Source organism: Rana temporaria, chromosome 5 (genome assembly GCF_905171775.1).
Source record: "Rana temporaria chromosome 5, aRanTem1.1, whole genome shotgun sequence".
NCBI classification, from domain to species: domain Eukaryota; kingdom Metazoa; phylum Chordata; class Amphibia; order Anura; family Ranidae; genus Rana; species Rana temporaria.
In genome coordinates, this window is record NC_053493.1 from 39,715,855 (window position 1) to 39,732,827 (window position 16,973).

Genomic DNA, 16,973 nt, shown 5'->3' on the forward strand with positions numbered 1-16,973 from the left:
TTCACGACCGTATGTTCGTTTTTCGAAAAGTTTGTTCGGGCGAGTTTTCGTAGAGTGTATGGCCAGCATCAGACTGGGATGCCATTACAGTTCATGTAAAGGCAGGTGTCCCAATACTTTTTATAACCTAGTGTATATGTCTCATTGGAGTGGTTTTCCTCCCCTACAGGTCTTAAGCTGGCCATAGAACAGTGCTTCTCAACTCCTGTCCTCAGGACCCACCAACAGGCCAGATTCGCAGCATTACCTTGGGGAAGGTGCAGACTAGAATACTGCAATTACTGAGTGGCAAATGATATCACCTGTAATGTATTTCAGTTATCTTGCAAACCTGACCCGTCAGTGGGTCCTGAGGACAGGAGTTGAGAACCACTGCCATGGATGGATTGAAGCCGAGCCAGTTCAGCAGGGACTGCCCGAAGTTCTATCCATCTAGGGGCAGGCATTGTGTACCCAAGCTAATCCATTGAATGACTTGGGTATAACCAGCCTGTAAGATTTTACTTGGCTATAGCCACTAGCAGTAATCATTGTGCTATACTGGCTGGGAATGCTCCCTGCCGGCAGAACACGATAGGAGTGGTTCTCCCATCAACAACGACTCACATTTGGAATTGAAACAACGTTGATGGGGGGGGGGGGGATTATGCAAATTTCTTTCTTTCCACCCCTGGTGGAAAGAAAGGATTTTGCATAATCTATGGGCTGCTTTACAGACACACAAAGTGCAAAGTATCTACAAAATAGGAAAAGTGCCCTTTTAGCTCACTTAACTTAACCAAAAACCAAGGAAAAAAAACATTAAGAAATAAGATGTCACATTTGGCTCTGTCACTTGGCTAGCCATAATTGCAAGTGAATCTGGCAGTCTGGTTGAACTCAGGTTTATCGATCAAACTTGGTACATTTAGCCTGCCAACACATGGTTCAAAGGAAGCAGCCAAGACTCAAACTGTCTATGGCCGTTCTCTGAGGTTTTGAATGGCTCAACACTGAGGCTTATTTTAAACACTACATCTCCTTATGTCTGCCTGCCCACATACTTTTTTTTCCACTGTACAAAAAGACCGTAAATGAGGGAATCCAACAAAAAAAACACAGCTTTAGATTTTAGCCTTTAAAACTTGCCTTCAAACAAGGTGGTTGCAAATACTCACTTAAAAAAAAATCCTGCTGTATGTGCCTCCGATTTAATTTTCAAAGACTAAACCCGAGCAACTTCTATTGCCCTGTCCAATGAGAATTGTTCAGGGCCATTGAAAGCACTGAGGAAATGACTGGAAAGGGTGCAGAGCGGGATGAGATTTGACTTTGAAAGCAGGCACCCAGAAAATTAAACTAAAACCCAGGAGGAGCACAGACACACAAAAAAAAAAAAAAAAAAAAATCAAATCTGGCTAAAAGAAGGCACATTGTGGTACCCCTTTCTGCTTTAGCCCAAACTTGACTCAGCCAAATTTACTAACCTGACAGAGGACTGGGGAAGGGGGTCGGGAGGGAGGTTATAACATTGCTCTATGGCTTCCAGAACATCAGTCCCCCTCCGCAGCTGGGTGCTTGGGCTGGGACCCCATTAAACAAAAAAAAAAGTAGAATTTAAAATGTTGCTTGTCTATATACATTCACTATTAGGTTTACACTTTACCTAAAATCTTAAATTGGGATTTAATGAAAACCTGTTAAAAAAAATTAAATAAAAATTTGTACAGTAGGCTGTCACGACAGAATGCCTTTTCAAAACGCAACTAAATTCAAGTGTATTCGAACCGCTGCAGGGATCGGGTGAAGGTATGGGCAGGGATCGGGTGAAGGTATGGGCCAAATTGAAAATGTCCCCCGTGGGTAGGATAAATTTGATCAAAATTATCTTGATGTAAATACTTTTACAACTTCCCCTTAAACATTTTAGGATAATTACCGTATTTATCGGCGTATACCGCGCATTTTTTTGCCCTGAAAATCAGGGCAAAATCGTGGGTGCGTGATATACGCCAATACCCGCTTTCCTGCGCCGAGTTTGAATACTGCGCCGGCATATACCGAGCGCAGTACATTCGTGTAGTCGGCCAGTCTCGGCTTCTCCCGCGCTCACGTCCTGGACGTACAGGACGTGAGCGCGACAGTAGCCGAGCATGCCCGAGTGTACTGCGCTCGGTATATGCCGGCGCAGTATTCAAACTCGGCGCGGGAAAGCGGGAAACGAGCGAGGACGACGCCGCAGAAGGATGCCGGACCCGACGAAGAGGACACCCGAAGCCGCAGACGGACGCCGGCCCCGACGAGGCCGCCGCGCAAGACACCAAAACTGTAAGTACAAAATCCTTTTTTCCACAGGAATTTCTGGCCAACTTTAGGGGTGTGCGCTATACGCGGGAGCGCGCTATACCCCAATAAAATACGGTAACTCCATTTTTAGGTCCCTTATATGGCTGAATCCACTGTACGGGTAAAACTTGAACAGTTACACTGCCCGAAGGAGACAGAACTTGCTCTCCTTAATCCGTGGCTGTACTATCTGGCCTCCCAACTGCAACACATAGCGAGAGTATGGAGTCCGACAGACATTCAGGTACTCAACTTGAAAGATCCGGTAGCACACCTCTTTAAGGCGCCAACGGGGGGGGTCGAGGGCCTGGAAGCGTTGAGTTTTGCTAAATCCAATAAGCGATTCCCCACTTACAATTTGATGCAGAAGGTGTGGAATAAAGTCAGGGAGCTGCAGCAAGTGGAGGGGTTCACTAGATTTAGTCCTATCTGGGGGAACAGGCGCTACTTGGGAGCTGGAAGGTTACAATATGGAACGGAATGGCAGAAGTACAGCATTATACATACGACCCAAATATTTAGAGATGGTAAACTGCGTGCCTTCTCCGCGCTGCAGGCGGAATTTAATCTGCCGGCATTTATGCGGTTTTACCATTTCCAGCTCCAACATGCGGTGAGGGCACAGTCGAATGGGGACGCCTGGATTCTACCCCCATCTTTAACTACATGAAGGAAGTGACCACATTTAAAGGGTTCATATCGGGCAGTTACTCCATGCTCCTCACCAAATTCCTTCCTGACTAACACTGCAGGGATCATATCCAAGTGTGAGAGAGAAATAGGGGCCTTTGAGGAAGACAAGTGGGAGGAGGCACTTGTAGCGGTCCCCTTGAGTTCCCTGAACGTGGCTCAACAACTGTCCCAACTCTATATCCTGTTACGTGTGCATTACAGACACCGGCTAGGCTGGTGAGAATGGGAGTACGGGAGGATCCCTCCTGTACCAGATGCAAGAGGGACCACGGAGACCTGATCCACATGATGTGGAGGTGTCCCAAGTTACACCTTTATTGGAGGGAGGTAGTGGACACAATTAACCATGTATTTCTGGTTCAGCTGGAGACGCACTCAAAGCCATGCTTACTGGGTATCTTAAACACGGTCCAGGGGGAGGAGCCTGCTAGGATAGGGATATCGAGGACGCTCTTCCATGCTCGGAAACATATTCTGAGGCACTGGAAGTCGGAGAAACCCCTTACACTGCGGGAATGGATTAACCAAATGGGTGATACTATTAGACTAGAGAAATACATTTATCAGCACAGAGGGAGTGTGAAGAAATTTGAAAGCATTTGGGAATGCTGGGTGAATGTCCCCAGGTTAGCTCCGGTTGATCTAATCATGGATCGCCTGATATTGTAAGAGGGAGGAGGATAGGGGGCTCAGGGAAGCGGTAGTGGTGCACGTCACCGTCCGGCGGCAGCGTGGACATTGTAATTCCAAATGTGATGGCTAGTTGTATCCCTAAGAGGTGGGCTGCACAGATGGGTATGCTACTTGACATACTATACGAGATGGTCCAGAAGTTAGGTGTCGGCTATGCATTTATGGTTTGCGGTTGTAAGATCAAGTCGTACCTTGACTAGGTGTACTGTACTGCATTTATGTTATTTTTGTATCTTCCTTTGTTTTTTGTTGTTCTTCAATAAAACCCTATTTGATTTAAAAAAATTCAAGTGTATTCCCTCTGCCCAGAAAGTATTACTGGAACATTATCTAAAGTCTTTAAGGCTTCTTGAGCATGTGTGCAACACAATTGGGTTATTTGCCTCTTCTAGAAAACCCAGGTGCTGTGTGTGGGTACATAGACATTAATGGCTGCACACGACTGTCCTTGGATAATCACTGGCACACATGCAAACAAGCGTATAGTGTACAGGTGTTTGCAAAAAATAGACAATTTTAGATTTGTTGCATAAGTCCATAGGCTATGCTCAGGTTTACATATATTCAAGTATAGCCAGGTATTACAAGTGGCTGTACGCAGCTTGTGCACTTTCTGGGCAGGGGAAATGTGGATTTATGATCCCCTTACAGGGTGTGAAGAAAGATTTGAGAACCTGTGCTAGGATCCAAAAGAAAAAAACATCACACACTAATGCAATCTTGCAATCAACTTCATTGCTCATAGAGCAGCTTGCTGAGCTCAACTGTTACGTTTCAACACAAAGAGCTTATTTATCGAGTTACTCCCTATACAAAATATACTTTTTGAGTAACCGCTTTGTGGTGAAACACAGAAGGCACTTAGGTGCGATGCAACAATGCTAGCTGTGAGCAATAATGTTCATCACAAGATAGCATTACAGTGTGCGGCTCTCTTTGGACATGTGGATACGAGCTGCGATAGAGCCGGTACCCGAGGAGAGGGATGTTGGCTGAACATGTGCCTGTGCAGGGCTAAAAGTTTTGAAATAGTCCTGGCAAGATGGAGAGAATTTACTTGTTAAGGTGATCTTGTAAGAGTATCTAACAAGTTGCCATTAAAGACCAAAAGACTTTAAAAAAAAAAAATTAAAAATCCGCTCTTCTCCATACAAAAGCAATCAATTGTGTGTACTGTTCATTGTACTAATAGAAAAAGCATTTACTTGAAAAGACCAAAATACTCTAAAAATGTACAAACTCAATTTTGGACATTAACAAAAAATCCTCTTAAAACCCATAAAACGTCTCAACAGAAGAACTTGTGGTTGAAAAGCAGCACCAAATAAAGTCATCTTTGGAAGATGGATGTCCCTCTTTGACATCCGTACCATGAGGTAAACTCCCAGACTTGCAAGAGAACCCACAGAACTCAGACTGCACTTCACTGGTCTCAAATAATGATAAAAGTCTTTCTCTGTATGAACCAGATTCATGATCTTCCACAGGAACAGACACCTTGCGTACAGGCATGGCAGAGAGGCCCTCCACAGGCATGGCAGAGAGGCCCTCCACAGGCATGGCAGAGAGGCCCTCCACAGGCATGGCAGAGAGGCCCTCCACAGGCATGGCAGAGAGGCCCTCCACAGGCATGGCAGAGAGGTCCACCTGCTTTCTTGCCTTGCGCTCCAATCTTTTCACCTTTCTGTGCAGTTGGCTGGGGGAGCTTTGCAGACTTTGGTCATGTAATCCATCTGAACGGTTTAATAGACAGGCTGTCTCCAACCCCTTAGGTACAGAGTCCATTACTGGTTTAGTCACATGATTAGCATCCAGAGGTTCACAATACAAAGTTTCCGAAACCAAGGAACCATCCAGTTTCATCTTTTTACTTGGATATTCATATACAGGCTCAGGTGAACATTCTTGGATAGGTGTGGCAGATATCCCCAGTGTTAATTCTTGTGAGGTATGAACAGGACGATGGGTGTTCCCATCACATACGGCTACGGTGTCACCGACATGGGTCAGGGACTTTTCAGAATATGGTAGAAAGGCCGGTGTTCCAGGAGGGATGTCAAAGCTGTCCGATGCACAAGCATGGTTTTCCACAATCTGAACTGGACAAAAAACAGAATCCATAGGTTCAGGGCTCTGGATGTTATTCACAAGACAGTTGTCAGCAGCAGCAAGTGGATCCTCAAACTCAGTCCTCTGTACGGTTTCTGGTGTCAGCCTTCCAGATGAAGGTATTTTTTCGTAAACCTGCTGATACTTTTCTGCAATCTCCTTTTCATGCCAATCAACAGTCACAGTCGGCATCAATACAGAACTAAAAACAAAAAAGTCACGGAGAAAGGAAAATGTTGAGAATCAAGGATATCCATGACAACTGCTAAATCATTCAGTGTAACCAATCAGCTCTTGACTCTTCTCTACAAGCTAGGTCCAAATGAGTTAGGACATTGAGAAGGAGTTAAAAAGGAGTTGTAAAGGAAAATGTTTTTTTCCACCTTAATGCATGTATTAAGGTGAAAAAACATCTGATACTGCCTGCCCGAGCCCCCCTTATACTTACCTGACCCCTAAAAAGTCCCGCGCGCGGTGCCACGATCCTCTTTGCTGCTCAGCCTGGCCACTGATTGGCTAGAGCGGATGGATTGAGAGCAGCGCAGCCATTGGCTGGCGCTGCTGTCAATCACATCCAGTGACGCGGCACGCCAAGTGATACAGTGAGCGGCTATGCTGCATCACGGGAGCGCGCCCGCAATAAGTGACCACCATGCGAGCTCTCGCATGACTGTGGTGACTAATTGCGGGGAGGACCAGAGACAGCCGCCGAGGGACCCCAGAAGACATGGATCGGGGCCACTCTGTGCAAAACGAACTGCACAGTGGGGGTAAGCATGACAGGTTTGTTATTTAAAAATGTAAGCCTCATACACACGGTCTGACTTCAAACAAACTTTTCTGTGGATTTTTTGTTTGAAGGGCGTTGCCGTGAACTTGGTATGCATACACACGGCAGGACTTTTTCAGCAAACTTTCCCAAAATCACAGGTATTTTCAGCTTTTTTTGCCTTTTACGGCCACCCTTTGGTCAACTTCTGCTATTGTTGGTTGATTTTAACATTGGTTCCGAGCATATGCGTTTGTACTTTGGACAAAAGTCCGATGGGCTTCTGTACACACGATAGGACTTTGCACCGTAGGACTTTTGTTGCCGAAAAGTTTATCGGTTTGAGAGCAAACTTTTGTCGGATGACGGTCAGATTTTTTGGAAACCTTGCTCATTTTGAAGTTTGTTGTCAAAAAGTCTGACCGTGTGTATGGGGCTTTACATATTTTATTCAGTTGCGCTTCACTAGGCCAGTCAAATAAGATTGATTCACCATATTTGCCCAGGTTCCAATTCCTCATATATCCCTTCTTTAAAAAATGTTAACAAATTTAGGGACCAAGTTAATTTAAACCAATACCACCAGCGCTGCATGGCTAACAATTCCAACAGCTGTATGCAACACACAGGGGTTGATTTACTAAAACTGGAGAGTGCAAAATTTGGTGCAGCTGTGCATAGAAACCAATCAGCTTCCAGGTTTTATTGTCAAAGCTTGTAGTTTGAAGATGAAGTCAGAAGCCGATTGGCTACCATGCACAGCTGCACCAGATTTTGCACTCTCCAGTTTTAGTAAATCAACCCAAATATGTGCTTAATTTATGTAAATGTAACTCATACTATAAGTGTGAGGGAAGTGCATTACGCACAACTCAATATACATGTCCATTTAAGTGCAACAATACGAGTGTCCATTAGCCACCTCAATACTTTCCATTTTTCAGCGCTGTCACACTTTGAATGACAGTTGCGGTCATGCAACACTGTACCCAAATTTATAACCCCCCCCCCCCCCCCAAAAAAAAACGATGCACAAATACTGTGCGACATAAATAAAACGATCGCCAATTTCCTAGGGTCTCTGCTACAAAAAAAAAAAAAAGGATCACAAGTGTATAATGTTTGGAGGGTTATAAGTAATTTTCTAGCAAAAACTACAGATTGAAACTTGTAAAACAAAGTACCAGAAAAAGCCTGGTCAGAAAGTGGTTAAACCATTTCTAATGAAATCATCAAGACAGTACTGTAAATCTTTGGGAACGTTACCTTTTAGCTTCTTGTCTACACACTGACCAGTCCACAAAGTCAAAATCAAACATGGAGATGAGATTATCCACATCTTGATAATTAGGTCCCTGAGAATAGTTTTTGTGTTGCGGACTTACAACATGCTGCATTAAAGAAATAAAGGAAACATGTATAGGAAATATGAAAACAATTCAGCCATGTCTGCTGGAAAAATAATATTCATAAGGACTTGTTACACTTGTGTGTCAAAAGTCAGCCGAGCAATGGCTTTACCAGCCGTGTCCACTCACCTTAAACTTTATATGCCAGCCAGATGCACACAAGTCAAAAATTATGTCCCATATCACATTCAGTGGGCAGTTTCACCATCAAACAGGACCCATTTAAGTCAACGGGGCTGTGTCGCATAGCTGCAGACTTTCAGGGGTTAAGAAAGGTGTCTGGGGGCAACATATCGCCTCCTAGCCGACTGTCAACCACCCTTTAGCCCAGGTTCACACTGACAGCGGAAATGAAATTGTGCAGCTGAACTCACACAATTTCATTCCCGCACGTCAGTCCCAACTTCGTGGGCGATTTCAGAGACATCTGTGCTGGTTGATGTCAATGGAAATCGCACCCTGAAGTCACCAAAAGGAGGACGCCATTTGGTAGGAAAGTGAAGAACAATTAATTTGGATATTACAGAAAGGTAAACCCTGTACAGGACTAGTTTTATGCAAAAGAACATTGTGAAAGGCAAGACCCATAATATTTCTAACTAATCAGTGTCCACTCGTGCACTAAAGCGAGCTCTAGACTGTGCGATTTCCATTCACTCAATTCCCTCATCAACAACACAGTCAGTGTTGGTGGGGGAATCCCTTCCGCGGAGCTATTGTGTTCTCCCGGCAGGGGGAGTTGTTCCTGCTGGGAGAACAAACAGTGATTTTCTCTAGTGGTTATAGCTGATAAAAGAGAAAACCACACAACACAGCACGAGAGATCCAAACAGGGCTGGTTGTACCCAAGTTGGTCAATGCCACCACAAACCAGGTTTTGGACACCACATTATTGGTAGGGCCAAGGATAATGAAGACAATGCAACATGATCCAGGAATTGGGGGCCACTTTAGAGATAACAGATGGCAAGTGAATTTTCTTTATTAAAAAAATAAATAATCGGAAGGCACGCTTAAAAGGCAAACACCTGCAAAAGCCTTTGAACTTGTGGTTGGCTTTGTAATCAGCATCTTCCAGCAGTAGGCCTCACACATCTGTACAATACTTACAGCTTCAAGATCATCGTATTTCTGTAGGCAACATTCACAGTATCCACGCTTCTTCTCCCTCATTATACAATGTGAATTGTTTCCACCATCTTGCCCGTGCCAAGTCTTGTTTAAACTAAAAAATAAATAAATCAAAACTCCATAAATATACCATGTTCAACATAAGGTAGTTGAAAACCTCTGACATGAAATGTGAGCAAAGCATATCCGTCTATAGTGTGTACTTGTCTTAACCCAGAGCACCAAGTGTGTCATTTCTGCGTTGTCCGGTTCCTCTGCTATCAGCATGTGTCACTTCCGACAAGATTTCCTGACACCAAGAGATAAAAAGGGTGACAGGGGAAGGATCTCCAGCACACAATATATAAAGGAAAAAGATCCAGCACACAAATAGTCCCAGATAGAAATAAGCTAAAGAAGTCAGGGTGTGAAGTCCAAAAAGCTGCAATAGTGACAGCTTCTGCTGACATGCTAGAAGACACTCTTATTTTAGTGCATATGGCTCATTATTAGATACATTTGTTGAGGGGACCCATGTTAGTTCTGTTTAGTAGCTTTGTGCATCATGCTGCTACTATCCTTACTCCACGCTCAACGCAGCCCTGCCTACAGCTCAGCTGTCCATAAATACTACCTCCAACATGGCTCCCACTACGGCCTGATGAAGAAGCACACATGCTACGAATGCGTGCCACACCCACCGCCAGCGACGCTAGCTACACCGATCCAATTCCTGCTGAGGATTTCCGAACAACCCTCCTGGAAGAGCCCAAGCATTACAGAGGATCCATCTGTCTCCAAGTTAGAAGGAACGATAGCTACCTGGCCAGCTGCAGCGAGACTCTTATTGACAGATGAGCGCGAGCGACTAAACCTGCACGTTACTATACTATTGCCGAAGTTAAACACTCATCTGCTACACTTGGATAGCACTGCTTCTTCCCTTCAGCTCCAGCACACAGCCTATGATTGACAGCCTCAGTGCTGTTCCTGTACGCTGTGTGAAGGAGTCCCTTCCCTCCAATCAGTGGTCCTTCATGTCCTCCGGGACAATTAAAAAAATAAAAATAAAATTTAGGTAAATAATTCTCTCCATCCTAAGCAGTGTTAGAGACTAACAAAAAAGTAAACTTTTTGTAAAATATTTCTATTTTAGATTAACAGGCATACTAAAGAAAACAAATACATGGTGGGACTGCTACGGGCAGCAATCTATAGCAACCACCTAATTTTAGCCTATTCAGATGAACAAAAGGCACGATTTCTCATTGGAAGGCCTGAGATACTAATCTTTACATGTCATTACTGCCCTAATTTGACATTATCAATATTAGAGATGCACCGAAATTTCGGCCCGCTAAACATATTGGGCAAAAATGGCCTTATCAGCATTTTACGGCTAAGAGAAAGTGGTGCCCATATTGATTTTACCGCGATTTAGCTGCATTTTTACCACCATTTTACTGTGCTTATGGTGTTTTTCATAGGTTACGGGACTCAAAAACCGCATCAAAAACTTAACATGGGGCCTCACAAATCACATCTAGTTTCATCACTCTCTCCTTCAATAGGTTTATTATTTGCTCCAATTTCAGAATTATCCTTCTCTTCATTACAATTAATCCATATGTTTTCTGTTGCAACACTATGGGCCATTGTATTTAATCAGAAGAATCCCTCATCTTTCTCAAAAATTAAAGACAGCATTAATGCCATCAGAAAGAATATTTCATACGATTTGAGATTCCATGCAAAAAAGGGATGTCTGGTTTTCCATTATGAATACTACATTTTCTATTTTCCCCTTCTGGTATTATCCAACACATTTTAAAGATAAGGATCTGTTATAGAACCAAATTCTATGTTAAAATCTTTTGTTTCTACTATATTATATGTCAAAATATATACAGTTTCTATGTATACTGATATTTTGGTATGCTAAAAAGACAGTCATACTTTATGTTGAATACTAAAATGTTTACACATTTCCAGTTTTACAATATCTCTAAATAAACAGCATGTAAAAAAATTTCAGCACTTTTTTGTGCTGAAGATGCCCCCCATAGCTTATACTCGAGTCATCTTTTTGCTCCTGATCTCCTGGATTTTGGGGACCCAGTACCAGCCGGCCCTAGGTCCTCTGGACCCCAATCTTGGCACACATGTAGCCCCACTCTTCCTCTACAAGTGTGCAAAGTTTGTTGTTCAGAAGACCTACGGCCGGGGAGCATCGATGTTTCAAAGCCGGGGCACCCCTTCCATAGACTCCCATGTCAAGTGCCAATAATGGCCGATAAAGTCATATTTATTTAAATTCATGATATTAATAAAAAAAATTGAATACATATATAGCTGTCATTTTCGGCCAAGTGCATCCTGGATTTTTTGTTTTGGCACCAAAAATTCCATTCAGTGCACCTCTAAATGGATATTATATTTATTAGCATACCCTTGCTTTGTGTCTGTAGCTTTATTAGCGGTTGCAGCTTTCTTTTCCACTGACTGGCACAGCTTGGAAGGCGAAGACTGAAAAGATCGGAAGCATGGAAGCACTAGATATAGCGGTCTGTACTGGCTGGAATAGGACATTTTGATTTTTTAATAAGACATCACATACATTTTATAAAAGAAGAAAGTTACACATACTAAATATTATTGCATTTCCTCATCCCAACAACAGTCCTGTCTTACACAGATTGAATTTTATGTTTGCTCAGCAGAAGAGTGAAGTAAGAATGAGGAAAAGTTTGAAGTTGCACGGATATGAACAAATAAAAAATTAGGAATTTGATGGAATAGATATTGATCCTTCAAGATTCAACGTTCTGGTCTCAAAAAAAAAAATCAAAACAGTAAGGGCCTACTTACACTTAATTAACAGAAATAAAATAGAAACACTTAAAAAAAACGCATAATGTTGCCATCATGCACCAAAACATGCTTTGATATGCAAAAGAAACCACATCAACACGCAAAGAAACACTTGTTCTGAATATTTTAGGTAAGCATCTGCCAAACATAATCAAGCGTGAATGGACTATGAGATATTTTATATTATATAGAAAAGGAGGGAGGAGAAGCGGTGGCCATACTGCTGCTGTAAAAATAAAAAAGCACAGAGTGTATGTATACATATTTTACACATACTCCTGAGCTTTGCTGGCTGTGCATCAAAGCATAGATTTTTATGAATGTGCAAACTGTATTGTTCCTAGATCATATAGCAAATGGGCCAATTAGTGTTTCCGAGCTCAGATATTAGCTTTACCACATACCTGACACCCTGAGTGTTCAGGAGTACTTGGTGGGCAATGTGTAAGCACAAAACCTAAAGCAGACCTTGCACTAAAGAGCAATAGGTTCCTAACTAAAGCCCCCCCAAAATCATGGCATAAAAAAAAAAAAGAAAAAAAGAAAAACTCATCTTACTCCTAGCTTCTGCCTGCAGCAAATGCATACATACCGCCATCCTTTTGGTGAGATCCCGAAAAGAATAAAAAATTCCAAATATCCCAAGATGATGCTCCTGGAGTGTGCTCACGATATTTGGTATCCTTACCTCCTAAATCTCACCAGAAAGATTGTGAGGTCACCCTCTGAAGTATGGAAGCTGGGGCAAAAGTCAGGATATTTACATTTTTTTTTATAGGCTTTAAAATTAAAACTTTTATGCAGCTTTTTGTACCGGCAATGGGGGCACCAATTAAAAAAGTAGATCAGACAAGATTGTGTGTAACCTACCAACTGCGGTCTTCCACCTTGATGTAGGGGCTCTTCAATTTCTGTGCTGAAAAAAAAAAAAAAAAATAACACACAGATGTCACCATTTCTTATTTGAATTCCGGGTTGACACCACCCAAATTTATTTATTCTCTTTACTAACCTCTTGGTTTTCGACGTACTGGTTGTTTAACCTGTTATATAAATACAAATATTGAATAAAATACTGAACATATAATGGAAACAAAATAAAAGAAATGTTTCACAGCATACATACACACACGAATTTCAGCATCGCTTCTCGTCAAAAACATAATGCTACCCCGATAAAAAAAAAAAAGCCCACAAATAAGTTTACAGCATACTTAAAATTGTATTTAGACCACCTATAATTTAGTGGTCCATGCTTGAGGGTAAGAGACCTGGTGTGCTGTGGTGTCGGAATATTATCTCAACAACTGTATACATGTCAAACACACTTCAGGTGTTCCATGAGATTTATGGACTTTAAGCACTGCATTTTAATTTTAAATATTCTGTGAATTGTCACCTACAATTTATGGCAGCTGCTGTCCGCAACCTGAGCGCAGTGAAATTAATTTGGTTTATATTTGCATACATTAAAAACATTAAAACAAAATGACATGTAGTTATTTACCACTGGTTTAGAAGCCGCTTCAGGTTGTTTCCCTTGTTGCAACAATCTCTTTTTCTGTTCTATATAAATTTTTGCTTCTGTCAAGAGAAAAAAATGGATGCAAGTGTATAAAAGTTTAGCCCCGATAACGATGTACACCTTTTCTTACAGATACATTTTAAGCATGCTTCTCTGAACACACACGGTCCTACTGCGGGCACCACTCAGCGGCGTCCAACTGCTGCATATTCCATGTTCTCTGATTTTGCAGCTGCTGGACCTGTGCCTATAGGATGCCTGGAAATGCCTGGATTTGACGACAACGGTCAAAAGTGCTCGAGTGCCTTAGTAACACATCTTAAAAACGTTGTAAAACATGGAACGTCATCCTTACATTCATGCCATTTTGTTGTACTTGATATGCTCCGACCTACTTTAATGTTTATTGAACAGGAACATTAAGGAGATATTTCAAGCACCTTAATCCAGGCTTACAGATAGGTAAAAGTGGTTGTAAATGGTATACAACCACTTTAAGAAAGATGCATTAGCAAAACCAGACACCATTGGCCTATTCTAATTTTTAGGCCTCATTCACACCGGGACTTCTGTAAACGCTTCTCTCCTGACAGAAGAAAAGAAGCTTCAAAAAAAAAAAAATAAAAAAAAAAACTTGCCTTGAAGTGTTTGTAAACCCACATTTTTAAGATGTATCTATAGGTAAGCCTATATAACATGGGTGCTCAACCTGTGGCTCTCCAGCTGTTTCAGAACTACAATTCCCATGAGGCATTGCAAGCTACTGACTGTTACAAGCATGACTCCCAAAGGCAGAGGCATGATGGGACTTGAAGTTCTGTAACAGCTGTAGAGCCACAGGTTGAGCACCCATGCTATATAATAAGGCTTGCCCATCGGTAGTGGAAAGATCTCCTGAACGTGCGCCATTTAGATTTCCTGTACACCGTCGATGTCGCCATCAGTGCTGTGGAGAAACTATCCTCTATGCCGTTTCTTCACCTCGTATGTACCGTGACTGACAGCTTCCCGCGCGTATGCACGGTGCTCAGGTCAGTCACAGAGCTCGAGTCTGCGGCCTCGGAAAGAAGAGGGCAGAAGATGGATGTGGCCACCAGCGGGGACACAGCAGGCTTTGTTTGCAGGTAAGTGGCACATAATTGGCTAGTGTGCGAAGCATACTAGCCCATTATACCCTTACTTTGCGGGGGGAACAAAGATGAAATAAAACCGATCAGGGTATACTTCCTCTTTAAGCCAATTTTTTTGCCATTGTGTTTAGGCACGTGCTTTTATATCATTGGGTAAAGTAGTTATTCCTGCGCTACAGTGGAAACTAAGTGTGCAGAGGGTAAAGGTGCGGCAACTACCGTATGGGCCAACCACTACCCACAGTGAGACATGGAAAAAATAAAAAAATAAAAATCAAGAGATGGTATTGTGCTCCAATAGCATAGAATGGTGCAATTGGTAAAATGTATAAAATAACCAAAATAGTATAATTGAATATATGCTAAGATAAGGTGCATCCGAAAGGTGTAATGAATGTGCAAACAGTGTAGAGAAGGTGACTCAGGTGCATAGATATAATCACAACGTAAAGATAATATATGCAGTCGCAGAGGAAATCGCAGGATGGTGTTATGCTCCAATCAAAATGAATGACTGGACATAACTGATATACAACGATGGATGAACAAAACAGTGAACTGAACAAGAGTGCAAATACATACAAATAGGTGACTGTGTAATGTAAGTAAAATCACATCATATGAATGGTGTAAATAGTGCAACTGCGACTCAGTCCAAGAGGTGAAGAAATTGCAAGGAGCAAGTAGAGTGCTGGGTGCAGAAATAGAATCGCAACGTAAAGATAATATATGTTTTATCAGAGGAAATCGCAGGATGGTGTTATGCTCCCATCAACATGAATGACTGAACATAACTGATATACACCAATGATGGATGATGCAACTGCGACTCAGTCCAAGAGGTAATGCAATTTAATCAAAATAAATTGCAAAGTGAAGTGCTGGGTGCTAAATTACATCAGCAGGTGGCAAGGTGACTTGTTGGTGAATCTTTGGTGTATGGTGACACCCGAAAGTGTGCTAGCATATTACCTTGAGACTGCAAGGTAAGCAGCATTAAATAAAACCAATGGAATCACTCGGGGGTAGAGGGGATAAAACTCCTATCCGTCCTTCCAGTAGTGTGGCACCTAGGGGGTTAAGGCTTCCTTCCAGCCTGGGTGGTCAGCAAGGTAAGACAGCTCCAAAGTGTGTCACCAGGCTGTATATCAGTTATGTCCAGTCATTCATTTTGATTGGAGCATAACACCATCCTGTGATTTCCTCTGCGACTGCATATATTATTATCTTTACTTTTATATCATTGGTCATCAATAATATTCTACACACGGGGGCATTTAGAGACAGAAAAAAAAAAACACCTCATACCTGTAAAACAGTGTATGAGTCCTTAAACACCATCAAGTTCGCTTTGTTTTTCGCAGCTCGTGTAGATTTTTAGTTCTGAACAAAATGTATTGCTTACCATCCACATGCAGAATTCGGACTCCCCAGTTCCAGGCATTAGCCAATATGCTGTTTTTTGAAAGAATTTCCTGTTAAAAGTAGCAGAAATTAATGCACACCGTTCATGATTTTAATACAAGTAGTAGCCTGACAGTACATACATGTTGATGAATCTTTTCAGAGAGGTTTACACAAACAGGAGCACCAATATAACATAAAAGTTATAATCACCATACGGCCCCTTTTCACACATGTTGTCCGATCAGGTCTGCCTGTGTTTTTTTTTTCAGTCCGCTGACATCCGCCGCTATCCGATACCATATTTGCCATCTGTCTGGCATCGGATGAAAAACGGAACAGGCGGATCCATTTTCATCCGATCTTCCATAGAGGGGGACAGTGGGTTCCGACAGGTCCGTCTCCACAGTGAGCCGAGACGGAGATCCCTGTTAAGCAGAGTCTGTCAAGTCAGACGTGCCCTGTGTGAAAGGGGCCCAACAGATCGGTGCCACTTTAAGCCTGCAGTGTCATTATTCCAGGTTTACACTCTAGTCAGGTTCTGGCAGAAAGAGCACATCTGACTCCAAAATGTAATATAGCATACAGATACCGCTGCACATTGAATTCAACTCAAACATAACGTGAGTGAAAAACTGGCTTCAGCTCACATACCGGACCAGAGGGCCATGATCGATGGGCTGGGGCCTGAGCTAAAACCAGTTTTTCCATTCACCTTATATTTAAGGTTAAATATCATGTGCGGCGCTATCTACACGATATGAAAAATTATAGGCCTCATGCACACAAATGTACTAAAATACTCGTATAGAAGCTGGACCTTCACGCCGGAAAAAAGGTGTAAAATAATTGTATCAACTAAAATGTTTATTCTAGCCACCAGAATGCATTTAAACATGTTTATAGGCACGTGCTCTGCAAATGCTGGTTTGGGA

The 16,973-nt window shown here is 42.4% G+C and overlaps 1 protein-coding gene across 2 annotated transcripts in view; it reads right to left on the reverse strand.

The window, feature by feature from the left end:
• Positions 1 to 4,875: 4,875 nt before the first annotated feature.
• The window catches only part of DBF4 (DBF4 zinc finger), a 30,517-nt gene continuing 18,419 nt past the window's right edge, over positions 4,876 to 16,973 (reverse strand). Inside the window, exons 6-13 of one of the 2 annotated variants that reach the window (XM_040352414.1) lie at positions 16,040 to 16,109; positions 13,487 to 13,563; positions 12,992 to 13,022; positions 12,850 to 12,895; positions 11,558 to 11,683; positions 9,109 to 9,223; positions 7,856 to 7,980; positions 4,876 to 6,022 (exon numbers count right to left, since the gene is read on the reverse strand). In XM_040352414.1, the coding sequence (XP_040208348.1) occupies positions 4,981 to 6,022; positions 7,856 to 7,980; positions 9,109 to 9,223; positions 11,558 to 11,683; positions 12,850 to 12,895; positions 12,992 to 13,022; positions 13,487 to 13,563; positions 16,040 to 16,109 (1,632 nt within the window). In that variant the 3' untranslated portion in view covers positions 4,876 to 4,980. The remainder of the gene's footprint in view (positions 6,023 to 7,855; positions 7,981 to 9,108; positions 9,224 to 11,557; positions 11,684 to 12,849; positions 12,896 to 12,991; positions 13,023 to 13,486; positions 13,564 to 16,039; positions 16,110 to 16,973) is intronic. The other variant, XM_040352415.1, reaches the window with a different exon arrangement.